The sequence below is a fragment of the Lynx canadensis genome, chromosome F1 (assembly GCF_007474595.2).
Source record: "Lynx canadensis isolate LIC74 chromosome F1, mLynCan4.pri.v2, whole genome shotgun sequence".
Taxonomy (NCBI): Eukaryota; Metazoa; Chordata; class Mammalia; order Carnivora; family Felidae; genus Lynx; species Lynx canadensis.
Window position 1 is genome coordinate 43916591 of NC_044319.2, and position 27082 is coordinate 43943672.

General features: G+C 47.9%; 1 protein-coding gene across 1 annotated transcript; it reads right to left on the reverse strand.

The window, feature by feature from the left end:
• Nucleotides 1–5366: 5366 nt before the first annotated feature.
• On the reverse strand, nucleotides 5367–10791 carry AVPR1B (arginine vasopressin receptor 1B). Its single transcript, XM_030303426.1, has 2 exons — nucleotides 9852–10791; nucleotides 5367–5695 (listed from the first exon to the last, which is right to left on the reverse strand). The coding sequence occupies exons 1-2, from the start codon at nucleotides 10789–10791 to the stop codon at nucleotides 5367–5369; spliced, it is 1269 nt and encodes a 422-aa protein (XP_030159286.1).
• Between the last annotated feature and the right edge of the window lie 16291 nt (nucleotides 10792–27082).

The following is a 27082-nucleotide window of genomic DNA, read 5'->3' on the forward strand; positions in this document are numbered from 1 at the left end:
GGACTTCTAGCCTCCAAAACTGCAAGGAATAAATTTCTCTTTTTTAGAGGCCACCCAGTTTGTGGCATTTTGTTATGGCAACAGGAATGGACTAAGACATCTTAGGAAGCTTTTCTTTTCTTTTTTATTGAAAAAAAATTTTTTTTACATTTATTTATTTTTGGGAAACAGAGTGAGACAAAGCATGAATGGGGGAGGGGCAGAGAGAGAAGGAGACACAGAATCTGAAGCAGGCTCCAGGCTCTGAGCAAGCAGTCAGCACAGAGCCTGATGTGGGGCTTGAACCCACGAACTGTGAGATCATGACCTGAGCCGAAGTTGGACGCTCAACCGACTGAGCCACCCAGGTGCCCCAGGAAGCTTTTCTTAATAAGGAAAAAAAAGATGTTGTTGATTAGAGAGGCAGAATGAAGAATAAACACTAGCAACACTGTCTCTATCTAGAAATGAAACTCTATTTCTTATTGATCTCTTTTAACAAGAAAAAAGACGTCAAGGGTGTGTTGAAGAGGTTCACAAGAGTTACCATGCCTCTGAGAGAGGCTGGGCAGGGACACGGCTGAGACCGCTCCCACACCAGGGGAGGGCACAACTGAAGTACTGCCTGCTTTCTGCAGGATTCTGGAAAGCCCTGGGATTGGGAGGAGCACATGTTAAAAGAAGACTTAAACATCAGGTGAGTGAGGTCAAGGCACTTAGGACCTAGTCCCAGGGACAGGCAAGAGCATGTACCAGACATGTGACAAAAGAGAATTGACATAGCGCAGTGAGAGCAGAGCCTCTAACTGCTTGGGCAGATTGGGTATGGAATGTTAAAATCAGACTTCATCCAAGGAAACGTCCCAAAAAAGGTGATTTCTGACCTCAGTTTAGAAAGAAGGGTGAAAAATAAATTGATGGGAGAAGAGGCAGAAGGAAAGGGAGCAGGTCTACCTGTTGCTCCTGTTGCTGGGCTCCCCAGCAATGCCCCAGGGACTGAGCCAGACAGAACTGCATGGAGAAGTGTTTGTACTAGGTCTCCTGGAGCAGGGAATTGATGTCGGGGGGCACAGAGATCTGAATGCCACTGACCATCTGATTAAGATCTGTAATGAACTCTGCTACGATTGGTTTCAAAGCTATGACATTTGTAGCAAATAAATACATCGTGGAGGTTAACATTAGCACCTGCCCCAATCGCTCGTCCAGGGAAGGCATTCTTGGAGAGTGCTGTTTCTAAATAGAGTCGAACGTGTGACTAACAGAGATTGGATTGAACTTTGATGGTGCCGTTGACTTTCAGTTGCCCTGATAAGGAAAGGGGAGGGCTGATTTCATGTCCTAAGGAGTTTGGGCCAACAAGCTGATGACTGCGGCCAGCTAATAATTTGAAGTGATCCTCAAATTCATTGTTATCCGTGTTGCTAGAAATAAAATGTCCCTATTGTATGTAATACCTCCGTGATCTTAGAAGGTCAGCTGTGTAAATCTGTATGAGTGGTCGCCCGAGTAGTCACCTCTTTGAGGAACTCAGTGTCCAGCAGAATGAAGTCACTTTCTCCCATGTTGTATGTCATCGGAACATCCAGGGAAGGACCGTGCTGTGCCACTCTGGGTTCCTCCGTGAGTGTGGACTGGATTAAAAATCTCTTCAAATTTATCTTACAAGATGCAGAGAAGCTGATTTTCTGCTGGCAACGAGTAAATCGTTGATTACATACCAATAATGAACTGGGACTATATAGTGGGCAACAATAAACGTGACCTGTCTTCGTGTAAAGAATCAAGCATCCAAATTCCTACCATGACTCCAGCAGAACCCCATAAGCCGCACTATATCACTGGCCAACAAGACCCAATAGGGTAAGGAGGTATTTTATGCCCACCATCAGTATGCTTTTTGCTTCCGGGATCAGGACACATTTCCGGGCCCAGAGGGGCTCCCAAAAGGCCTTCTACCCAAGTCCCAGCCTCTAAACTGAACACATTATAATAACTACAGCTCATCTGCGTTTCTGAGGGCCCACTAGCTTTCTCAAACACTCATTTTCAGGCAGGAATTTCTACCCTCAGTCCCTCACCCTGCCCTTGTTCTCTGCCCTTTCTTGGCAAATACATCCTCCATGAGCTTAGAGACAGAGAAACATGCGTCCAGGTATCTCTGGACAACTGGGTCGAATGAAGAGCCAAGACTCCAGATCTGTAAGGAAAAGGTAGCAGGTATTAGAGCTGAGAGGCTGGGTGATTTTCCCAGCCTGTCCTGTGGGTCAGCTCAGGACCCACTTTCAGCTCCACACTGCCACCTTGTGGCTCCAGGGCAAATCCCAGGACACTCCTGTTTCCCTCAAGTGGGAGAAGGTGGCTCCCCAACCCTCAAACTCTCTTCCCCATCACCACCCCACTCAAGAAGAGCGAACCTGGGGCACCCAGGTGGCTCAGTAGGTTAAGCATCCATTCTTGGTTGTGGCTCAGATCATGGCCTCCTGGTTCCTGGGTTCGTGCTTACCGCACAGAGCCTGCTTGGGATTCTCTCCCTCTCTCCCTGCTTCTCCTCACAATAAATAGATAAACATTTAAAAAAGAAGAAGAAGAGCAAATTTTATTTCATATTGCATATCTCATTGTCACTGCCCCTAGGAAACAAAGATGCCCAGGAATTTCCTGGTTATCAAGGAGTTTTATTGGTCAATTTAAACCGCATCTCCAGGTTCTTGACCCCAAGTGAGCTACTGCAGCCTGGGCTGAGTCTAGAGCTCCTTGATAAATAAAAGACTTATTTACATACAAATCACAGACATAGACATCTGGAAAATTGCTGGTTTATACCATACATCAGAAAAAACCATTCTGAGAAATCTCCACAGTCCACCAATTCACCTCCTCCTGCCATCTTCTGCCCTGCCCACCCTCTGCCCCTTGCTCCCACATGGGTTCTAAGGGACTGAAGTACTGTATTTCACAGAGTCCACAGGATGTATAAATATTTTACAGAAGTGCCTAGCCCAGAGACAGCATGGTTCCATTTTGCCTGTTTTTAGCTGTCAGAAGTGAGATTGACCTGAGAGAGCAGAGACCATCCTTCTTGCTTCCCACAGGGACCCTGGAGGTCACTCACCAGAGGCATCGTTATCTTCTCTAACATCAGTAGAGTGTTCTATAGTTTATGGTCTTACAACCTTCCCGTCCCCAACAAGGTTAGTTGTTCCTGTTTAATAAATGGGGAAACCATTGCTCAGAGGGATTAGAAGACTTGCCCAAGTTCATATGTCTAGAAAAGGAGTGAGAGCAGAGCTCAAACCCAGGTCTTTGGAGTATAAAGCTGGTGTCCCAGTCATCATGATGAGCAATGATTTACTCGGTACGTACTTAGGCACTAAGGACAGGGATTTGGGGTGAGGGACAGGGTCATTGGCTTACACACGAAGGCCAGGAGAAACTCCAGCACTCATACTGCTATGGGAGGCTCCTAAGCCCAGCTCTGCCAAGACAGATGGACAAGGAAGAAGTGGCTGGATGTCAGAAACTGACAGGGGCAACAGAATGCAGTGAAGAGAGACCATGGGCCCTCACATCTGCCTTGAGCCTTGGCCCCATCCGGGTCTGTGTCCCACTCTCTGGTTCTTTAGCACTGAAGGCTTGGGACACTTTGCTTACTGAGTTCTTATCTTTAAAGGAAGCCTAAGGAGGCTTCTCAGAGCTGAGTGACCTCTTAAAGCCCAAAGTTACAGTCATTCCCTACAGCTTCCTTAGGAGTAGAGGGAAGAGAATTTGTTCCCTAGAGCTGCTCTCAGGATAGATAATCAGCCCCTTACATTAGTAGAGAGCTCATGCCTCTACCAACCACTTTTACATCCACAGTCTTATTTGACCCTCATAACAGAGATGAAGGATAAGCCAGACTTCTCCCCATGTTGGTCATCAGTGGTGGTAGAACCAGGATCTGGTTCTTCTGACTTTTCAGCTGATGCTCTTTCCATTATCAAGGCTATCCCTTAGATTAGAATTGGAATTAGGGTGGGGAAACCACCCCATGATCTAAGTCCCACTGGAGGTAACGAGGAGGAACAGGGCAAAGCCTCAGAGTCTCCCCACGCCACTGCCTCTCCCAGCTTCAACATCACAGAATTGAGACCAAAAGTAGACAGTGTGGCCATGGAGGGATCCATCATGACCAGAATTGAGTCAAAGGGTATAAATATCATTGTCATGAAAATCCAACAATTCTTCTAGAGCCTGTTGGTTAGAAAGGCTCTACTGTAACACCATAGAGTGTAGTCTTGCAAAGTCATGACAGTTTAGAGCTGGCAAAGATCTTACAGATCATCTGTGTCCTAACAGGTCAGAAGATGGAGTCCCCGAGAAGGGAGGGGACTTGCCCAAGGTCATGCAGCTACCTGAAAGCAGAGCTGAGTCTCAAATCCTGGGCTGCGGACTTCATCGCGGCATGCATGGTTCGTAGGGAAGCTCTGAAGAGCCTTGAGGAAATCGAGAGCCATGTTCCAGCCCCACTTTCTGTACGGATGTCCCGTCTGGGTGGCCCCAGAGGAAGGTGCAGTGTGGATCCCTTCGGGGAAGAAGAAAAGAAACCAATCCCTGCTGCTTCGGAGGCTTCGTCCACTCTTAATTTTATTGTGACCATTTTCATCTGCTCCTTTCTTCTCGTCCTTCTCATACTCCCTCCCAGGGGGTCATTCCACTGAGCATCTACTTTGTCCTGTCACCCCTCCTATAGAGGTGGATGGTACAGGGAGCATTGGCAGAATTTTTGCTAGTTATAGATGCTGCACTAAATCCCACATCTCCCTTCACTAGACAGGTGGGCATAGCAGGTAAAGCTGATCTATCTGCTCTACCCACCTCCATTCGCTTTCCTTCATTGAAGAAGCCTCCTTCTACAAAACAAACAGACAGACAAACAAACAAATCCAGTATCTAGATAGAGAAACAGGATACTTTTCACACTTTTTCACTTCTCCCCTCTCCTGGTTGGGCTGGGTGTGCTAGTCAGATTAGGATGGGGGACAAATGGTCAAGGTGGGAGACCAGCCTGAGTCCCTGCCCCCTGCGGAGGCCCAGATAGGGCCGTCCTCGGCCTGCCTGAGATCTGGGGTGAGTTCCCAGACACTCTGCGAATGCACAGGGTCAGGGAAGCAGATGTTTTGACTCTCGCTGACTCCCAGCCTCTGAGACTGGGGGCAAATAAGGGCAGCCCACACACCAGAGGCAGCTTCAACACCAAGGGCAGCCCTTCTGGGCCCCTCACCCTACCTCAAACTGGGCTCCCCCAACTCCAACCTTGGCCCTCCCGGCTTTTACACCCAGTGTTGAAATGAGCAGAGACCCTCCACTAGCCTCGCAGGCATGCCAGACTTCGGGGAATGTGTTCCCTAAAAGACACCGGTCTCTGTGGAGGCTTCCCCATCCACCTGCGCAGAGTCCTTCAGTGACCCTTCGGTCCCAGGGCCCCCACCGAGTCTGGGGCTGAGGGTGAGGGCGGGCAGGCCGCTGGAGCAGGTCAGCAGTGTGGTGTGGCGGCTGGAGAGGCTGAGGCTGGAGAGTTGCCGGCGTGGCCGGGGCCGGGGACCCCCGCAGCAGTCCGGGTGGCACAGCGGCCATGGCCGCAGGTGGCTGTTGAAACCCATGGAGACCCAGGGGTTGCAGCAGCTGCTGAGGTTGCCCAAGAGCATGGAGATGGTGAAAGCCACGTTGGTTGAATCTGCAGAAGGAGAAGCACAAGAAGCCTTAGAATCACAGAGCTGGAAGGGACCTGGGAGAGAGTCCAGGCCCCCACCGAGCAGAGGACGAAACAGAGTTCCCAGAGGAGAGAAAGGACTTACTCGAGTTCTCTGGTTAGAAAGGAGCCGGGACACCTGGGTGGCTCAGTCAGTTAAGCACCGGACTTCAGCTCAGGTCATGATCTCACGGTCAATGAATTCGAGCCCTGTGTCAGGTTCCGTGCTGACAGCTCAGAGCCCAGAGCCTGCTTTGGATTCTGCGTCTCCCTCTCTCTCCACCCCTCCCTCACTCACGGTCTGTCTGTCTGTCTCTCTGTCTCTCAAAAATAGACATTAAAAAAGTAAAAAGAAAGGAAGAAAGAAAGAAAGAAGGAGAAAGAAAGAGAGCAGCACAGCTGGGACTTGAAGCTGGGACTCCAGCTTCAGAGTCCTACCTCACTGGGTTTTGTTTGCAAGCACAGAGTAAGGGTAGGAGCTAAGGTTTGCTCCAAGCTGACTTTCTTTCTTTCTTTCTTTCTTTTTTTTTTTAACGTTTATTTATTTTTGAGACAGAGAGAGACAGAGCATGAACGGGGGGAGGGTCAGAGAGAGGGAGACACAGAATCTGAAACAGGCTCCAGGCTCTGAGCTGTCAGCACAGAGCCCGACACGGGGCTTGAACTCAGACCGCGAGATCATGACCTGAGCCAAAGTCGGCTGCTTAACCAACTGAGCCACCCAGGCACCCCTCCAAGCTGACTTTCAAGGTGTAAACACAGCCAGGGAGGGACAGGACCAGCTTAAATAGGAGACAGTGTCTTTGTTCCAAAACCTAGAACTTGAATCCCCTCATGGATGGAGATCTAGAATGAGCAAACTTCTGTATGCAGGGAAAATACCTGTGATTCTAGGCCAAGCTCAGGCCCCTTTGACCCCCAGTCTCATTTATGTTGTAGATACAGGTGCACACTGTCTTCTGGATTCTGTCTTCTTTGACCCCTCAAGGACAGTCCCACTCATTCTGTCACTCAGTCATTGAGCATGAGAGCACAGACAGTGCCAGGCCATTGCTGGGGACCTGGGTGGGCAATCTAGAGTCTAACTGCCCTGCAGGTGCCATGGCATCATCTCCAACTGCAGTGGAGGGTCAGCTTCCAGGTACAGGGCCCCCAAGCATCCCTTTCTGGATGAATACTTGTTCTGTGTCGAGATTGTACCCAGGGAATGGACCATCCTGCAGGGAAAAATGAACTTCTCTCTTGGACGGTCAAAAGGGGAGAGTGCAAACTGGTAAGATTTTTTCCAGACACAGTATTCTTTCTGAAGACTACATGAGCGCCACATGCCAGGAGGAAAGCTTCTGGGACAGGCCTTGACCTCTGGCTGGACACACCCTGTTACATGAGGCGTAGATTGCACACTGCATTACCTTGCCCTTTGGCAGAGGCTGTAGAATCACTGAAAGCCATGTCAGAGCTTTAAGGAAGCACAGACTTGAAGCCAGGTCTACTGACTCTAAGACAGCAGTCCTGTGCCTCTGTGAAGTTTCAACCAACACACTCAAAGGCAAAGCCCTTTGCCTCCTCTGTGAAGCACTGTGACGTCTTCAGATACTCTGGTTCTCCCATAGGTGTGCTCCTAGGTGTGGCTACTCACGGCCCGAGCAGAGGGAAGAACATTTGATAGAAGATGTAGATCACAGGGGTGAGAAGCTGAAGGCGTCTGGATTGACCCATGTAAGGCAGAGAAGTGAGGGCAAGGGGCGAGTACCTGTCGGTAGTGGAGGGACCAGCCTCAGTAAAAATAGATCCTCCTTCATTTTTCCTACATCCTGGCCTGCTCCCCAGCTAACATAAAACCTGGATGATGCGAAAGTTGTGGGAGGTTGCTTTGGCCAACGGGGTGGTGTTCACCCTATCCACTCTATCGATACATATTTAGTGCCTAGATTAGGTCAGGGATGGAGGGGTTCCACAAGCGCCTTGCCTGAGAAACATCTGTTTGATTTGGCCCCATCTAAGCCAGGCCCAACGCAGGGCCTGGAGATGTGCCATGAACACCAGAGTCTACAGAGGCTCCACCTCTCAGCCCTTGAGGGCAGACCCACAATGCTCAACCCTAGGCAGCCACCGCGTCTTGGCAGAAACTCAGCCGAGAGTTGGGGGGCAGGAGCAAGGCCCAGGAGACAGGTAGGCTCTAACCAGACACTCAGGGACAGGAGGTCAGGAGGTTGGCGTGCTATGGAGAGGAACTGGGAAAGTAAGTTTAAAGTAATGGATCTCAGCCCAACTAGAAGGGCCCCAAAGGGCTTCCGCTTTTCTGAGAGAGCATATTGTCTGTAAGGTAACACTTTGTCTCTGTTCTCTTGGCTCAGAGAGGCCCTTGGTACACAGGTGAGGGACGTGTACTGAGGGACAGGCTTGTGATCATAGTGACACAGCAGGCAAGCAGGGGAGCCTGCACTGGCTGGGTGGCAGGGTCTGCATCCTCTTGTAGGTTCCTTGATAAAGGGGCAACTGACTATGCCCTGCCCCCCACCCTGCGTCATTAGCTAAGCTGGACTGAGAGTAAAGCCATGTCATGGATAATGCTTGACCTATAAAGACCTTGACTCAGGTCCTGGCCCCACCTCTTACTAGCAGTGGCACTTTGGACCAGTGTTTTCCCCTCTGCGAGTCTTGGATTACTCAGACATACAGCAGAGAAGGCCACCACTAAGCACCAAGGACTGAATGTGCTTGGCACTAGGAAGCCCTCTCTTCTTCTATTCTGTGTGTGAGTAGAGCAGGGAGGTCTCTACAGTTGGTTAGAATGAATACATTCATTGCTTAAAGGGTAATTTGCAAAGAGCCTCTTGTCCAAATGGATGTCCAAAAGAAGGGATAAAATGGGACCATAATAGTTTGGTATCATTCTCACAATTCTCTTGCAGGGTTGTGTTAAATTCATGAACAGCCTGGCCCTTATTTAATCTCTCCAGAAAAGCAAAGTATATTTGGCTTGAGAGTGTCCCAGGATGAGCAAAATGAGGTTAAAAACAAAAGCACAAGGGAAGGGGGAACCACTCCCTAAGGGCTGGTAGGAATTGATAGCCTGGATCTGCTGGTCAGCAAACTCTCGGGAAGCTTCCAGCTCCCAAAACCTGTGCGCAGGGCCTCCCTAGGGCAGTCACATGCTGTACCCAATATACATCCCAGGCTATGCACAAGACGTGCACTGCCACACTCTTCTTAGGAGAGGAGGAACACTACTCTTCAACATTTAGGCTGCCCAGACACAGCCCTACCTTCCTGAGTACACACTCATCCCCGGATAGCTGGACCATCTGGCAGTATCTAAAGCTCAGGAGGCTGCCATCTACCTCCCCCCAGAAAAAAGACAATGGCACGGCCTCCCATGTGCCAATTGGAACATGGTCTTCATGGTGGGTCCCATTTTGTTTTTCACCTAGAGGAGGAAGTCCCCTCTCTTCACCACTTCCAGAGTCAGGATTATGAACAGGGCGTAGGGTAAAGGAAAAAGACGAAGACACAGCAGGCCTGGGTTCTACCCCTCACTTTGCCACTCCCTAGCTGTGTGGCCTTGGGCAAGTCACATTTTCTCTCTGAGCCTCTCTCTCCCATTAGCAAAATGAAGGGGTTAAAATTTCAGGCTTGAAATTTTAGGGTTGTCGTGTGCCAACATGCTAATTAATTAGAAGTGGTTGTTGGGAAGGAGTTTAAAGTCTTGTCCAGCCTCGAAAGGGAAGAGCACCGACAAACACAGCTCATGGGTCACAGATTGTCATCCTGGACAATTTGAAAATTCTTTTCAACGCGGTCATTCTATGATTCTAATGCTCATGTATGAAACTGGGAGTTGGTTGACCAAAACTGCCAACAGTCATGCTTCATTAAGGCCACATGTTATTTTTAAATGTTTAAATTAGGTGCCCAAATTGTAAAGTATGGAGATTTTACATAAAAGATACACAGCATCAGGAGGCTGGTCAGGAGTTGTAGCTTCTCACGTGAAACAGGGACACCCCCACCCCTTTCATAATTGCTTCACTCATCTGTTACCTGCCTGGCCCGGAAGGCCTTATAACTCTCTCGTTGCCCTGCTTTCTCCCTTCCCTGCTCCTTTCCACTCACGCCTCCCACACGGACACACACTTGCCTTCGTCAGGGGCATCTTTGTCCCACACGGACCACATCTGGACGCTGAAGAAGGGTGCCCAGCAGGCAATGTAGGCCAGCACAATGACGAAAGTCATCTTCACGGTTCGGATCTTAGCCCTCGAGATGGTACTGATGCTGCTGACCCGGGATGGCAGGCCCCGTGTGGCGGCAGCTGGGACAGAAGGCGACATCCTGTCCCAAGTCCTCCAGCCCCTTCCTTCCACCTTGCGGGCCTGCGTCTTGACTTTGAGGTTCTTACAGATCTCGTGGTAGATGAGGCTGTAGCAGGCCGTGAGCATGACCACAGGCAGGACAAAGATGGCCAGGGTGGTCCAGGTGATATAGACCCGAGGCCCCCAAGGGAAGCGGAAGTCTGCCCAGCAGTCCAGCACCCCCGTGCCCTGGAACACCTCCCGCAAAGAAAAGATGAAGATCTGAGGCAGGCTGAGGATGGCAGCCAGCAGCCAGGGAGCGGCGATGAGAGGGTAAGTGGACTGGCTGGGCTGCTGGAGGCTGCGCAGGGGGTGACAAACAGCCAGGTAGCGGTCCAGCGTCATGGCCAGTAGCATGTAGGTGGAGGCGAACATGCTGAGCACCTGCAGATACTTGACGGCCCGGCAGAGGAGGTCAGGGCCCTGGAAACGGTAGGTGATGTCCCACAGCAGCTGGGGCAGCACCTGAAATAGGGCCACACCCAGGTCAGTCACGGCTAGGTGCAGAACAAACAGGTGCATGCGGGAGCGCTTGCGGCCTGGCTGTCCCAGGGTCAGCAGCACAGTCAGATTGCCCCCTGTCGCCAGCACCAGGACCGCGGCCAGGATTCCGATCTCCACCTTGGCCAGCTCCTCATCCCGGCCCATCCAGGGTGTGGTGGCATTGGGGACGGAGAAGGTGCCCCCGGGAGTGGGGTTAGCAGCCCAGGCAGGCCCAGAATCCATGGTTGAGTGTGCTGGGGGTGGGGGGAGGGGAGGGGAGGAGGGAGAGGGAAGGACCTACGGATGGTGTGGAGGCTAGTGGAGAGTTTTGATGGCTGAAACGGAGTGGGGAGGGAAAGGTTTCAGACGGGGAGAGAAGAGAAGGGGGATGGCAGGAAGATGGTGAAAATAGAAATAGTTAAGAGGTTCGGGATAGAAGGGAGGAGAGAGAAAGAGACAAGGACGGAGAAGAGGCTGATCGACGATGTGGAGGGGAGACCTAGGAGAAGAGAGAGAAGGGCTCAGGGAGACAGGGTGTCAGGAAAAGAAGAATGGATGGGGCTGTGCAGGGTGAGGCTTCTGGAAGGGAAAGAAGCCTGGGGAGCTGCTACCACTTCCCAATCCACCCCAAAGTCACTTTCTCCCAACTTTTCTGGAAGTGGAAAGCGGATGTCCCTAAGCTTGCTTGGAGGCGAGGTCCACACCATCAGCGTCGCATGCTGGATGACCCTGCCAAGCCAGCGCCAGCCCCCGGGAGCAGCGACCAGAGGCAGCGGGAGCGCAGCGCCGGGAGCCGGGTTTTATGGGCTCGCAGCGGGAGCCCTGCGCCCCGGGCGCGCCGGTTGGTTCCCGCAGAGAAGGGCGGAGTGAGGCTCCCCCGCACGCAGCCCACAGGAGGACCGAGAGGCGGGGTGGGGGGGAGTGGTGGAGAGGGATGGGGGGGGGGTGGACAGCGGGGGCAGCGGACCAGGGACAGGGAGCCAGAGAAGCAGAAGACGCAAGCAAGCGCTCACCCGCTGGCCAGACAACCTCTTCTGCGCTCTCACCCTGGAACCGTCGGACCATCTCTCAAAACAGGTGCGCACGCGAAGAGTGGAGGGTGGTAACCCCCCCCCCCACACACACACACACACACGCGCGGGGCCCCTAATGCTGGCAGCGCTGTTGGGCATGCCCCCTGCTCCGGGGTCCCTGTTAGTTCGCGAAGGGTCCAGAATCTGCAGGGGTGGCCAGGTGGGCGAGGTGGCGCCCCCAGAGGGAGCCCTCGAGCCCTTGGTAGCGACCCCTGGCCACAGCCACTGGTGGAAGACATGGGTCCTCAGGGAGGAAGAAAAAACGAGGCCGGGCGTGGAGAGGGAGCGGTGGTGGAGATCCGACCCAGGTGCGGAGCGGAAGGGGCTGGACCTGGGAGCCCGGGGCGCTGGGTCCGAGCGGCCCTCGGAGGAATCCCGCAGGAGACGTCTTAACCCGCCGCCCCCGCGCAGTGTTTCAACGGCAAAACAACGAACGCACTTAACCACCCTGTGGGGCAGAAAACCGGTCCAGAGAAGTGACAGGTGCTGCTCTGGAAGGTCGCAGAACCGGCAGACAGGAGAGGCAGGACTAGGCCCGCGCGGTGCGCCCTTCCGACTAACACCCGGTATGTGAGCGGCACCGGCGCTCAGGGGACAGATAGCTAAACGAGGTGGATTATTGGGACAGTCTCCTGAGCAGATTAGAACTTCATTAGGGGTGACAACAGCAGGGGCGCCTGGGTGGCTCAGTGCGTGCGCCTTCTACTCTTGGTTTGGGCTCAGGTCACGATCTCAGGACTTCGAGATCCTGTGCTGTCTCGGACTCACCCTGTGCTGTCAATGCAGTCTGCTCTCCCTCTCTCTCTCTCTCTCTGCTCCTCCCCCTCTCACGCTGCCCTCTCTCTCAAAATAAATAAATAAACTTAAAAAAAAAAAAAAAGGAGTGACAACACCCTTAGCGCGCGGTCCATGATTCCTCGGAGGCCCCCTTCTCTCACCTTTTAATCAAACCACATGCCACTTTCTGGCGTCACCCACATACCCGCCCACACAGTTACCATCGCCTTTTGAAGAGATGATCTCCTAGACACCTAGAATTCATCTCCACTCCATCCCACTGCCACGGTTCACACGATTTCTGCCCCCAAATACTGTAGCATAGTCTTGTGCACCTCAGCCCGGGCTCCGCCTTCTCAGGGATTTCTTGCTGTCTATGAATGATAAGTTCAAGTCTGTACTGGCCCATTCCTATCTGCAGGCAATCTCTAGTGTTGCTCGTGAAAAAGAAAAAACAAACAACATAACCCTCCCCAGACACTCCAGCTGTAGCAATCTCTTGTCCTTCACAGCAGAATTTCTCTAAGGGGCTGTCTAGCTGGTCTCCGTTTTCTTGCTCCCATTTATTTCTTGATATAGCCATTAAAATTATATATATTTAGAGGTGCCTGGGTGGCTCAGTCGGTTGAGCGTCTGACTTCAGCTCAGGTGGTGATCTCGCAGCTGGTGAGTTCCAGCCCTGCCGTCGGGCTCTGTGCTGACAGCTCAGGGCCTGGAGCCTGCGACGGATTCTGTGTCTCCCTCTCTCTCTGCCCCTCACCACTCGCCCTCTGTCTCTCTCTCTTTCTCAAAAATAAATAAATGTTAAAAAAAACTATATATATAGTTAAACATGTTTTTAAAATACTACATATTGCGTAAATGACATCATACTCGAAATACCACTCCAGAACTTGCTTTTTAAATTCTGCTTTATTTTTTATATCCGTCCTTGACGGATAGATCTAATTCATTCAGTTTATATGCCGCATCGTATTCAAGTACAAGAACATAACACATTTATCCCAAACCCTATTTTTACAATTGATTTCCAGCTCCTTTTTTTCCTGTTTTTTTAAATGCTGCAATGAATATTCTTGTGAATGCCTCCTTGTGTTCATGTGTGAGAGTTTTCTGGGGTGTACAGCCAGAAGTATATGCTGGGTATTCAATATTCTTGGGTCATACAATGTATGAATTTTCGATCAGATAGGACCATATCCTAACTTTTATCTCTAAATTTGTTGTACCGATTTATTCTCGCACCAGCTGCACTTGACTTTCTCAACATCCTCACAGTCAAGTGTTTCAGCTGTTTTCATTTTCACCCATCGACTGGTGTGCAACAGCATCTCATTGTGATTTTATTTTTTCTTTCTCTGATCTCTAGTTATTTTGGGCATCTTTGCCTATATTTATTTGTTGTTTGGGTTTCCTCTTCTGAGAATTATTCATATCCTCTGCACAATTTAAAAAAAAATTTTTTTTAATGTTTATTTAGTTTTGACAGAGAGAGAGAGAGAGCATGAGCAGGGGAAGGGCAGAGAGAGAGGGAGACGCAGAATCCGAAGAAGGCTCTGAGCTGTCAGCACAGAGCCCGACGCAGGGCTCGAACTCACGGACCACGAGATCATGACCTGACCCGAAGTCGGACGCTCAACCGACTGAGCCACCCAGGCGTCCCTGCACAATTCTTGTTGAGGTTATTTTTCTTACTGATTTGTAGGGCTCCTTTACACATTCTGATGTGAACTTTTATGTATTGTGATATGTCACAGCTATAGTTCTCTAATCTGCCACTTATCTTTTAACTTTATTTATGGAGTCATTTGTGACACAGAAAATCTAAATTTCAGTGTCATCAGTACTTTCTTTTATCACTTCTGCTTTTCTGTCTGTGTTCCCTGTCTTGAGAACAGAGATAGCCCCACAATATTTCTTTCTAACATGTTTAACGTTTTTTTTTTTCATATTTAGGTCTTTAAGCTACCCAGAATATTTTTGTGTATGTTCAGGTAAGAATCTAACTTCATTTTTTTCTCCACATGGTGAACCAATTTCTTCATTTATTTATTATTATTTTTTAATGTTTTACTTATTTTTGAGAGAGAGAGAGAAAGAGAAAGAAAGAAGGCAAGCAGGGGAGGGTCAGAGAGAGAGGGAGACACAGAATTGGAAGCAGGCTCCAGGCTCTGAGCTGTCAGCACAGAGCCTGATTCGGGGCTCCAACCCATGAACCACAAGATCATGACCTGAGCCGAAGTCAGTCACTTAACTGACTGAGCCACCCAGGAGCTCCCTGCCCCCCAGTCATTCTTCATTTATTGAGTAGTCCGTCATTTCTTAACTGTCACCTGTATAATATATCAAGTTCAAAATATGTATGAGCCTATTTCTGGGATCTCTTTTCTGTTCCATTGGTTTATTTTCTATCCCTGCTCTAGTATTTCACTATTTTAGGTATTGAGGCTTTATAATAAACCCTAATATATGGTAAAAACAAAATTTCCTCTTTTTTTTTCAAAACATCTTTCACAATTTTAACATTGTGGGGACCCCTGGGTGGCTCAGTCGGTTGAGCGTCCAACTTTGGCTCAGGTCATGATCTCCCAGTTTGTGGGTTGGAGCCCTGCGTGGGCTCTGTGCTGACAGCTTAGAGCATGAGGCCTGTTTCAGATTCTGTGTCTTCCTTTTGCTCTCTGCCCATCCCCCTGCTTGTGTGCACGCACAATCTTTTTCTCAGGAATGATAAATGAATAAGCTTTTAAAAAATTGTGAAATTGATATGTTTAGCTCCACAAAAAAATTCTGTTAAACTTTTGGTTGGAAGCATTGAGTTTAAAGAGTAATTTGGGGAGAATTCACATTTATGATTTTAACCAGATTTATTTTTATGTCCTTAAATAATGTTTTATAATTTTCTTCATAAGTGTTGTTCCATCTTTTGATAGATTTCTTTTTCTAAGCCTAACAGTTTCTGTTGACATTATATACAGAATTTTGTTTTATCACATTTTCTAATTAGTTATGGCCAGTGTATGGGAACAATATTGATTTTTGTACCTTGTTCTTATATTCAGCAATTTTGCTACATACTCTTATTGTTAGTAAATTACTTTGGATTTTCTGTGCATTTAATATCGTCTACAAACAACAATCATTCTTTGTCTTTTATTCTCCATCCATTTGCTCCTATTTCTTTTTCTTGTCTTATTGTGATGGCTAAGTCTCCACTACAAAGTTGAAGAACAGGCATCATTGAGTTTCTGACTTTAATGAGAATGCTTCTAACATTTCCCCATTAAGTATCGTATTTATGTCGTTCTCTTCACTTTTAATTTTAAAAATATACTTAGTTTTGCATGTACATAGTATTAAAAAATCAAATGATTCTACAGTGGTTGTTATGAAAAAAAGCAATCCCCTCCTCCCTATTGCTCTATTTTTAACTCCCTAGAGGTAATCAGTTTCTTCTGTTTTTAAAGGCTTTGTTAAAAAATTGTAACCGTTTACAAAAGTAGAGAGAATAGCACTTCATAGGAGAACATAGTTGTTCCTCTTTCCTTTTTGTAGTTGCGTGTCACTCCAATTTGTAGATGTATCGTACTTAGCCAGGCCCCTTTGATGGGGATTTTGGTTGTATCCAGTCTTGCTATTACAAGCAGTGCTTTGGTAAATTGCCTTGTATATGTTTCTTGCCATGTTTTGCCAATATGTCTTTGTGGTAGGTTTCTAGAAATGAGATTGCCGGGTTAAAGGGTGTTTGCATGAACAGTTTTGCTATATATTGCCGAATTCTCCTCTCTAGGGATTGGATCAACTTGCATTCCTACTAGGAATATATGGGGTGTGGTGCTTGTTTCCCCATAGTCTTGCCAACAGTGTGTTCCTAAATCATGGGGTTTTGCCAAACTGATAAGAATAATATCTCAGTGTAGTTTTAATTTGCATGCCTGATATTATGAGTGATGCTGAACATCTTAATGTCAGGAGCCATTCTTATTTCCTTTTCTAATGATTATTGATATTTGTAGTGAATTTTTCTGTGATTGTTGGCCTTTTTATTTTATTTTTTGGAAACTTTATATACTTTGGTAATGAACCCTTGTCTGACATTTAAATTACAAATTCTTTTTCCCATTTTGCTGTTGATCTTTTTACTTGATTTATTGTGTTTCTGGACAGAGATCACCCTTTTAAACTCATTATTAGATTTATTTGCTATCAAGCTCCATGTTTCTAAATAATAAACATATACTGCTTCTTCATTTCACGTATTAGCCTTCTCTTTGGTAGATGAGCATATAAAACCCTTCAACACTGACTCACCACTCACATACATACTTCCTCTATCCCTATCTTCCCAATGTAGTAATGGGAACATGACTTGTGGGTCCCCATTGGAAACTGACCTTGTATAAATTGAAAGTTGAGTCTTTAAGTAATAATAAAGATTTTGAAAGTCTTCCACCAAAAAAAAAATCGTAATTTAAAAAAGACATGATTTATCCTCAAATATTAAAAAAATTTTTTTTAATGTTTATTTATTTTTGAGAGAGAGAGAGAGAGAGACAGAGCACGAGTGGAGGAGGAGCAGAGAGAGAGAGGGAGACACAGAATCCCAAGCAGGCTCCAGGCTCTGAGCTGTCAGCACAGAGCCTGACGGTGGGCTTGAACTCACAAACTGTGAGATCATGACATGAGCCGAAGCTGGACACTCAACCGACTGAGCCACCCAGGTGCCCCTATCCTCAAATAATTTAATCTAACCATTTACAAAAGGACTTACTTCCTTGGATTTGAATGTTGGTTTGTACATTACTAACTAGTAGACTAAGATGCAGAGAAATCAAAATGATTTCTAGGCGTCACTGTAATTAAAGAAGAAAGGAATGTTCTGTTTCCATACATTCAACTTGAACATTGTATTTTCAGGAATAGGCTATCATGAAAAATGAAGTTTGTTTATTAGAATATATATTTAACAACATCTCTTCCCTTAATAATGTTCCATTTTGGCCAGATGGGTGAAATCAAAATCCTTCCTGTGTTATTACTGGCCAGTGAACAATGGAGTATGTACCTCTCTTATGCCACACCATGACCTGGGCAAAAGAAAGTGGATAAGGGCATTTTTCTCCTGTAAACTCTGGGTGCCTGGTCTGCAGAGATCTCTTCTTGGTTGGGACTCAGAACACATTGAGTTAATTACCAGAGCTGTCATTTCACAGAGTTGCCTGGTCCCTTCTTGACATACTCGTCCTCCAGCAGGCACTGGTCTTTCTGTCTGCCTGGGTAACCCTTGATTCACAGTCCCATAAATGTGTAGATGGAGGAAGTGGTCTGGGTGATGGGCCATTACTGGGACTAATGCATCTTTTACAGCCGGGAGCAGGCCTTGGTGTTGCCACTGTCTTCTGTTAACTCGGTTTAACTCTGAGATTGCGGTCAGCCAACGAATAAAAAGAGTGGGTGTAGAGAAAGGGAGGATAGCCTAATCAGTGTGGATTCCAGGGACTCCCAGAAAGTTTCCACTTTGTTCCTCTCACCATAAAATAGCTTGTACAGTCACAGAATGTTGGAGTTGAAAGGGACTTATTTTTGGTTCAGACCACGAGGCTGAGGAGTGATGGAAAGGACCTCAGAGACTGTCCAGTTCCATTCTCTCGTTTTCCAGAAGAAAGTCCAGCCTGAAAACCAAAGACACAAGTGAAGTTCTCAAAATCACATGGCTATCAGAGGTGAGAGCCAGAACCCAAGTCCACCCATGTGCTGTTTGCCCCATCACCCCCTTAGGGCAGTGATTCTCCACTCTGGCTGCACATGACAATATCCTGAACAAAGTGAAAAATGCCCAGACCTCACCCATAGAGAACTGACCCACCGCCATGAGGCAAAAGTTTCAGTACTGAATCTAATGAGGCCACTCAGTGCTTGGTGTGTAACAGAGAAGCTCAATAAACTTTTGTCAAATGTTAATTCAAAATTTAATAGGTACAAATGAGTAAATGAAATATCCCTGCCAGTTAATGTTCTTTTAATTTTTTTCAACTTTATTGTAGAAAATTTTAAATATTCACAAAAGTAGAGACAGAAGTATAATGATTTACATAGTATATAATCGACCTTTTGACAGGTTTTCTGGAGAGTAGATCAGACGAGTGATTCTAACGCCACTGAAAATTCCAACAGTCCCAACGGGCCAGGGTCAAATGTGCAGCGTCTTTGGGAAACTCTCAGACCACATCCCACTCAACACGTGGCTGTGAGAGGTGCAGGTGAGAGGATCCAGGGCCCGGGCATCTCAGCGCTCAGAAACATAGCAGGCAGCTAAAGATGAGTGGCTTTTATACAGTATGGTGCTCCCTCTGCCTGGCCCCGGGGCAGACCTCAGCTCTCAGGGAGGAGAGGCCAAGTGAGTGCTGGAAAGTGTCACTGATGCTGGGGCCGAGTCTCCCAGGGCTGCTTAGCTCTCTGGCATGACTTCTTAGAACAGGAGATGATTCTGTTGTGCTCACATAACAGCACCCTTGACTTCCTTTGCAGGATGATTGAAACTTTTCCGATTAGTTATCATCAGTTCATGAGAAAGTTTTAGTTTTTCTTTTAAGCTCGTTGTAGCGATCAGATCTCCATTCAGTTTTCTTGGAATTTAATAAAATGATGGCAGTGACTCCCAGAGAGTCAGATGCACAGTCCCCATCTGACTTCGTAGGCTTGACTGTTTGAGGCTAGGAGCCCTGAAGACAGGCCCTGGGGTTGGGGGCAAAAGTTGGGGCTGGGAGGGGCACAGCTGCTGAACCCAAGAGTTGGGGAGGCGGGGGGGACAGCTGCCAAGTGCCATTTGCACCTCCAGTGCTCCCCCTGCTCCACCTCAGAGAAATAGAGTCTCAACATGCATCATTAGGAAGGCCCATGTAGCTACCCCACTACCCTCTTGAGCAGGCAGAGGGAAGTTTGTTGCCAGTGTCCTCACATGCCTGTTTTCAGAGACCTGCACCTCTTTCCTTTTTCTTCTTGCCCCACCCTCCTTCCATGTTCCCAATATATGCCATGGCCAGCAGTCCAGGGTCCCCCACGGCAAGTTTTCTTGCCCAGGTTGGGCAGGTGGATGGGTTGATGGTAGCCCACGTTAGCAACCTTCCTTCTTGTTTATCTTCTCATCAACCTTTCCCTACTCCGTGTCCCACTGGTGGTGGGTGGTGGGGGGAGCTGGTTCATATTGCTAATGGGTACAGGTAGGCCATGTGAAATGACCAAGGGGTCTATTATTCATCCTCTATGACGGTACCTCCAGCTCTTACCATGGTTCTTGGCACACAGTGGGTGCTCAAGAAACACTTGCTGGAAAGATGGATGGAAGAATGGGAAAGATCGTTGGGTCTAAAGCTGGGAAACCCGACTCTTCCCTTGTTACTGTCAGTAGTTGGATGTGCCCGTGATGAGGTCACCTCTTCACTCTGGCCTCAATTTCCTCTCATATAAGCTGAGGTGGTCGGATTGGTTGAGCGCTAAGGTACCTGCTATGCCTCTTCTGTGATTCTTTGGTGGAGTGATTCCACCCTATCCTGACCTGTGGTGAGCTGTTAAAGCCAAATATTATCCTTCTCAGGAGATAACTTATGTTTAAAACAGACCATCTGAAAAACAGTACCTAACCCAAGAGGGAGCGCTGCTTCCAAAAAATTCAGAGCTAATGGGGCCAGGAAATTCAAAGTCATGGGCCAGATTAAATTTGTGGGGACAGTTCCTGAGCCTGAGTCCTGACCAGCAGCTGGTCTTAGCAACTGCCCCACAGAGGGCATCAGCACGTCCCATTGCAGCGTCAGGCTGCAGGGGGTTGTGGGAACGTGAGGTGACAGAATTTATCCTGAGAGGCCGTGCCACTCTCTAAGATGCCTCCCACAGCCGGGTCCACTTCCCAGGGTTGGACCTAAATTCACGCCTGGATTTAACACATTTCCTTTTGGTCACTGATGAGGCAGAGCTGAAGGAAAAAGTGTAAGGCGCAGAATGAACATTTAGCAGAGTTTGACATGGGAGCCAGGGCACCCAGGACTGAGCAAAGGCATACGGACGTCACACGGTGTGTGGGGTCAGGGTTTGGGCAATCTTCTCCACATCCGGAGCAGCGGGTGGCTCAGCTGCTACCCAAACAAGGACATTAGCCCCTAGCTGATCTCCTGGCCTCTGAATGCCCCTCAAATGATCCCACTTTTTCTGCTGCCTGATCATTTATCCTGAAACACTGTTCCCATCACAACCTTTCCCTGTGCACGCAGCCATGTGGTTTCCTGCTTATTAAATCACGCTAAATGTCTTAAGCCCGGCCTCTCACACCACTGCTCATGAACCTTCTGCTTTGCTCAGGCTGGTCTCCTGTGGCATCTCCTGTCCACACTGCTGCCTTTGTCCCCACACCTTTGCTTTGACATTCTCCTCAACTGAAAACGCTGTTTTCCCCCTGTTGCCTTATCCAGATCCTACCAGCTTTCAAGGCTCCCCTCCTCCACAGCCCTGAACTGCAAGGAAGGCTCTCCTTCCCAGCCTCACAGTGCCGGTTAACTGATCTTGCTGGGAATTTGGTCACGCTCGATTTTCCATGCCTCCTCACCAAAGTAGTAAATGTATCACTTGGTGCAGAGAGCTGCTGATAGATGTCTTTTGTGTCTTAAATAACTTATGACCACATGTCCCAGGCTTTCGGAGACATACTCGATTTCAAATGGTCTGCTTCTTGCAAGACTTATCTTGGATTGTGCATCCTAATTTAGGGTTCAGAGAACATAGACCGTGTGCCAGCAGTGTGAGTCAATAAATATATGTAGCAAGAGATTCATTTGTATACTCATTATGAATTTGGGCCAAATGGACTGAGTATGGAATGGTAGGCTGGAGGCTGTATTTGCTTAGGGCCTTCATGGAGCATTAATGACTAGACCCACTGGGGCTGATGGCTGTTTATAAGGCTCAGACCCTGAGATGCCGGGGATTGATGGCCTTCTCCCAACCTTCCAGACATTGTCCCCCATGGGAAGGGAACTCATCCAAGGAGGAAAGGGTGACACGCAATGTGTGTGTGTGAGAGCCTCTCAAAGCAGCATAGATAGCATGGTGGGCCCAGAAGCCAGCTGGGCTGGGATCCTCAGGACAGGAATATTTATGAACTAGAAGAGCAAGTTAAATGAAAAATACCTGCCAGCAGGTGTGCTAGAGAACACAGAGCAGAGGCCCCTCTGGCGGGACACCTTATAACCCATCCTAGCACCTGGTGGGGTGACTTTGGAAGCAATACAGAGAAGTGAGCATGTCCATTTGGCCGCAGGAGACATTCTTGTCATGTGACCAAGCACGCCAATCCTGTGAGAGGAGAACGCAGGGTGAGGGTGAGGAGTGGAGGGTAGAAGGAGTGAGTGGAGGACGGTGGGGGGAGATACCAACCAGGGTCTAGGAGCCACTTGGTGAGCATGGGGAACCCCAGAGAGGGAACCTCACCAGGTGGCCAGAAGCACTATAGTTCAGAAGTAGAGGTGAGGAGGACATTCCAAGATGAGCAGAGATTTCAAGCCTGGGATTACAGCGATTTTGTTGATGGGTGCTCTGAGCCAGAGAGTTGTTTTTATTTTTGAGATATGTAACATTGATCTATTAAATGGAATCAGTGCCCGAGGAAGTGTCAATTACCTTTAAGGACTCATCTTTGGCTGTAATGAACTAGATTACAGAGCCCCCAAGCACTTCAAGGCCTGTTTGGGGGTATTAATACCTATGCAAGGAAAAGTCAGCCTGTGAGCAGTTGGGAACAGAAGGGTCATTTCCTACCTCTTTCGGAAGAGCTTTTAGACTGAGTTTTTCTTCCCTCTTTACCTCTTTCTTCTTCTGGAGCTTCATTACAAAGGTGGCTGAAGATTAACTCTGGAATATGTGGCTATGTTTTCATGCCCTGTTTTGTTTTGTTTTTTCCCAGCTTCCCTTGCGTGAGTCTTTGTGATGTCATGGAAGGTAGGCAGGCAGTTTCCCTATCTATGGAATGGGGACACTTAATACCTACTTGCAGGTTATTTTGAAGATGAGAGATTATGTGTGCATGGTGCCTACAAGAGCTCAGTACATAGTAAGTGCTCAATGAAATGCACACCATATTATTTTTTAATGCTACTGCTGTTCTCTGCTACTCCTCCTAGCTATGGCTCTCTTTTTGATTTTTAGGAAATGAACTTTCAGGTGGGAAATTAGGGCCTAAAATATATTTCTGTTAATTAATAGCTACTTTTGGCATTGTGGAGCAGAGGGGCAAATGATGGTGTGGGCAGTCAGATATGGGAGGGACGGATGGCCAGATATCACTGACAATGCCATTTGTCTCCAAAGTATCACTTTGCTAACCACCTCCCCGCCTCCAGGTGTGCAGTGAAAGCCACTGAGAAGCCCCTCTCTCCTCTTTTCTTCTCAGAGTATTTTTAAAAATCACTTAAGCATGAAACTAATCAACACTCTACCAGATGCTGGGGTGAAGGAAATGGGGAAATAAAATCTTTTCAGGGAAGGTAAAGTACACTGTTCATTAATTCCAGAACAACTCAACTTTTATCCATTTATTAGGTCTATACCAGATTTAAAAAATAATGCTTCTCAGGGTGCCTGGGTGGCTTCGTGGGTTAAGCGTCCGAGTTCGTCTCAGGTCATGATCTCGTGGTTCGTGGGTTCGAGCCCTGCGTCAGGCTCTATGCTGACAGCTCAGAGCCTGGAGCCTGCTTCAGATTCTGTGTCTCCCTCTCTCTCTGCCCCTGCCCCACTCACGCTCTGTCTCTCGGTCTTTCAAAAATGAACAAACATTTTAAAATTTTTATTTTAAATAATGCTTCTCAGTTTGTAGTCTATAGACCTCTGGCAACACAACATTCTGCAAGTACTTGCCCGGAAATAAAAGGCGGATTCCCAAGTTCACCCTGGTCCTACCGGATGAGAGTCTTTGGAGATGAGAACCAGGCAGCCCCATTTTAAATGAGTTCCCCACTGAAGTCTGAGAATCACCACGACATAGGAACTGTAAAGAAGTATAATTAATGTGTTTAGGCAGCTTGCAATGTAGGTAGGTGGAGATGACAAAAAATCAGGAAGGTAATATATTATCACTGTGTGTTTTAGAAAGATTATTCTGGCAGCCAGGCACACGATGGCCTTGTGAGGGATGCTGGGTGCAGGAGGTCTATTCAGAGGTGTTGGCAGTAAGCCTAGCATGAGATAAGGGCTGGGCTGCTGCAAAAGAGAGACAGAAGCCACATGTCGACCCCGGTCATAGATGTGGTTTTTTATGGCAGGCAGTCTCCAATTCCTTCTGGACGCTAGAAGCCTACAGATGACAAACAAATAAAAACAAAAAAAACCCTGATTCCATTTATGCTGGCAGAGACCCCAATCCCTACAAAGATGATGGTCAGCCTTTTCTGAGTTCGAGTCAAAATGAAACAACCCTGAAGGCTCACATGGATGCTGACATTTGAAAAGCTTCCTTCTGGATTCTCTGGTTGCAACCTTCTGGAAAAATTCATCAGAGCTGCTCTTTCCTTATCTTTTTGGTTTCTGCTTTGCTGGGCCCTAAATATGGGCCTAGTCTTTCTATGAGATTATCTGAACCAGCTAGGGAGGCGGGTGGGTGGAAGGAAGTCAGGAGGTACTTCTGGAGGGGTTGGTGGTGGTGAGTTCTGAGGCAGATTTCACACGGGATGATGGACATGGGATAAAGCAAGAGTGAAGGAAGTCATTATAGGAGGTAAGACTGACCAGGGAAGAGGAACTACAGCTTCTGGATAGAGCTAAACTATTCTAGGGGCGCCTGGGTAGCTCAGTCGGTTAAGCGTCTGACTTTGGCTCAGGTCACAATCTTGTCGTTCATGAGTTCGAGCCCCACGTTGGGCTCTCCGCTGTCGGCAGGCCTGCTCTGAATCCTCTGTCTCCCTCTCTCTGCCCTTCCCCTGCTTGCACATGCTCTCTATCAAAAATAAACATTTTTTTAAAAATAGCTGAACTGTTATAGAATCTGGAAAAGTGAGCTAGGTAAGAAATATGAACATCCCTCTAGAGTGGGGACGACGGTCTCTGATCTTGAATTCCATTGCTGTCAGCATGGGTGCCTGGGCTCTGAGACCTCAGAAAAAGGTACCCCTTGGCTTAGGGGAATGACCAGAAAAAAGCCACAGACTAAAATGAAGCCAAATGAGCTACCGGAAATGGATACACCTGGCCACCTTTAGACCCTGATCTTAGGGCTTTGTGTGAAGCCGCTGAGCCTGAGTTGGAGATCAAACACACATCTCTCTCTATCCGTGTTTGTCTATCTTATCAGTGTCTAAACGGCCTTGTTAAGCTCTATGGTTAAAAAAAACAGCAAAAATCCACCTGTTTTTTTCTGCCTATTTTATTTTGTTAAACTAGCATTTTTTAAAAATATTCAATCATGGGATCCTTTAAAAATATGCAGCAGAAGCTTTAAACTAATTGACTGACTAAACCTGGCCTTGGCATGTTTTGTTTAGTGGAGCATTTGCAAAGATTTTTGAACCGGCTGTCAATATTAATCAGGTGATTTCACCCAAAAATCCAGATCACCGACTTCTCTTGAAAAAAAAAAAAAAATCAGATCTTATCATTTCAGGACCTCATTTCCATGTGGCCACTGTCAGCTGAGCAGTGGTCATTTTGAGAAGGGAGATGGCCTCTTCGGTTTGCCAGAGTCCCCAGGACTCACAATTGTGTTCCCCCATCCCCCACAATGAGTATCAGTTGCCATTTATTCTCACACCTGTGCTATTTTTTCTTAGTAAAGAACATCAGGAAGCATATTTATACCGAAGTTCCCATTGAAATTGTTCTTTTATCCAGCCTGCTTTCCTCCTTTATACGTACCTGGCCCTTGTTGCATCCAAGTTGGGAACCCTGGTGCCTGAGTGGCTCAGTCGGTTAAGTGTCCAACTCTCTTGGTTTCGGCTCAGGTCGGGATCTCACAGTTCGTGAGTTTGAGCCCTGCATGGTGCTGACAGCATGCACCTAGCCTGCTTAGGATTCTCTCTCTCTCTCTTTCTCACTCTTTCTGCCCCTCCCCTGTTTGCTCTCTCTCCCTCTCTCTCAAACTTAAAAAAAAAAAAGAGTGGGGAACCCCTGTTCTGACACCTATTAATAGAACCAGGCTGCATTCCTCACTGCTGCCTCCATATATTGGTATAGAAATGCCAGAACTTCAAGGGGATGAAAAGTACAGCACAGGGAATATAGTAATAATATTGCAATAACTTTGTATGGTGACAGATGGTGACTACGCTTACCGTGGTCAGCACTTCATAATGTATATAATTGTCTATACTATGTTGTACACCCTGAAACTAATATATGTCAACTATACTTCAATTAATTTTTTAAATTAAAAAAAAAAAAGAAATGTTAGAACTGGCACATTAGAGAGCCTTGGGTCAGGGTGCTAACCAGATGGCCATTAAGTCACCTACCCTCCCCCAGAATCTCAAGACAACCTTAGGAAAGCACGGTTGAGATGAACAGAGTTGTAATCTTTCGAGATGCGTTACGTGGCTAACAAACAAATAGGTGTTTAGAAAGAAGCGTGTCGGTAAGAGTCCACTCTTGGGTGTAAAAAGGTCCGAGTGGAGCCCTTCCTCTCTCTCTTCGCAGCCTGAGTAAACCCTCCTTCACAGCCATCCCCCTTCCTTTGGGCGGATTCCACGCTCACCAAGCAACCTCCTGGTTATAAATTCCATTCCGGGAAATGGGTGTCTCGGAGGGCAGATGTAAATGTCCGGGTCACCGGATAGCCACGCCCATTCATTGCCCGTTTGTAAATTGCCATTCTGGCATACAGGCTTCTTGTGGGGTGTGATTGGCATGGGTCTGTATCCCCCAGGACCTGAGCTCCTGCCCTTGCAAAGCTAAGAAACAGAATATTGAGGAACGACACCCTCATCAACAGACAGTCACCTGCCGGCCGGGCACCGCTTCGCTGCCGCAGGGAGATGGGCCCGTCCACAGTGTGCAGACGCAGGGTGTGCAGCCAGAGGCCTGGGCGTCTAAATGTCCTGGGCTGCGGGAAGTCTCTGGGTTGTTTGCTCCTGAGTTCTCACTGTCCCTGGGAGGTATTACTGGTGTCTGACCCTGATGAGTGCCCCGTGCTGTGCCTGACAGGGAGGAGCATTCTGTACATGTTGGTGGGAAAGATTTCAAATGGAAACATTTTAGCAAAAGCCAGGTGGCCCCCACCCATCAGCGACATCTGAGGGGATTCTTGCTCTGCTTGGGGGGGCTGTACTTCTTGGTTTCAGAAGTCCCTTCTCTCAGATTCTACAACTCAGCTTCCTAGGCTGATGATGGCAGAGGACAGAGCAAGGGGGAGCGAGAACAGTGCTCGCTTCCGCCAGTGGGCAGTCGAAGGCGGGTGTCCGAAGGGAAAGGGAGTATTGCTCCAGCAGGGCTCTGTCAGCTTCCTTGGTAGCGAGAGCCACTCTCTTAGGATCCCTGGATACCTGGGAGAGGGAGAAAAGGTGCACATTAATCAGCTCAGTTTTCCTCTAAGGCGGCAGGTGCCAGGTCAGAGCAGGTTAGAGCAGGGCACAGAGAGGCTCCTGCCGACTCAGAGGAGATAGGAGGAGGGGCCCAACAGCCAAGGAGGATGTGCATGGGGCCAGCTCAGCACCTGATGT

What these genes read in the sequence shown, in the direction of transcription:
- AVPR1B (XM_030303426.1), bottom strand. Translation starts at nt 10,791, where the DNA reads ATGGATTCTGGGCCTGCCTGGGCTGCTAACCCCACTCCCGGGGGCACC. An exon ending in CAAAGATGCCCCTGACGAAG is followed by an intron (nt 5,696 to 9,851) that starts GCAAGTGTGTGT and finishes CTCCTTCTGCAG; the next exon opens with ATTCAACCAACGTGGCTTTC.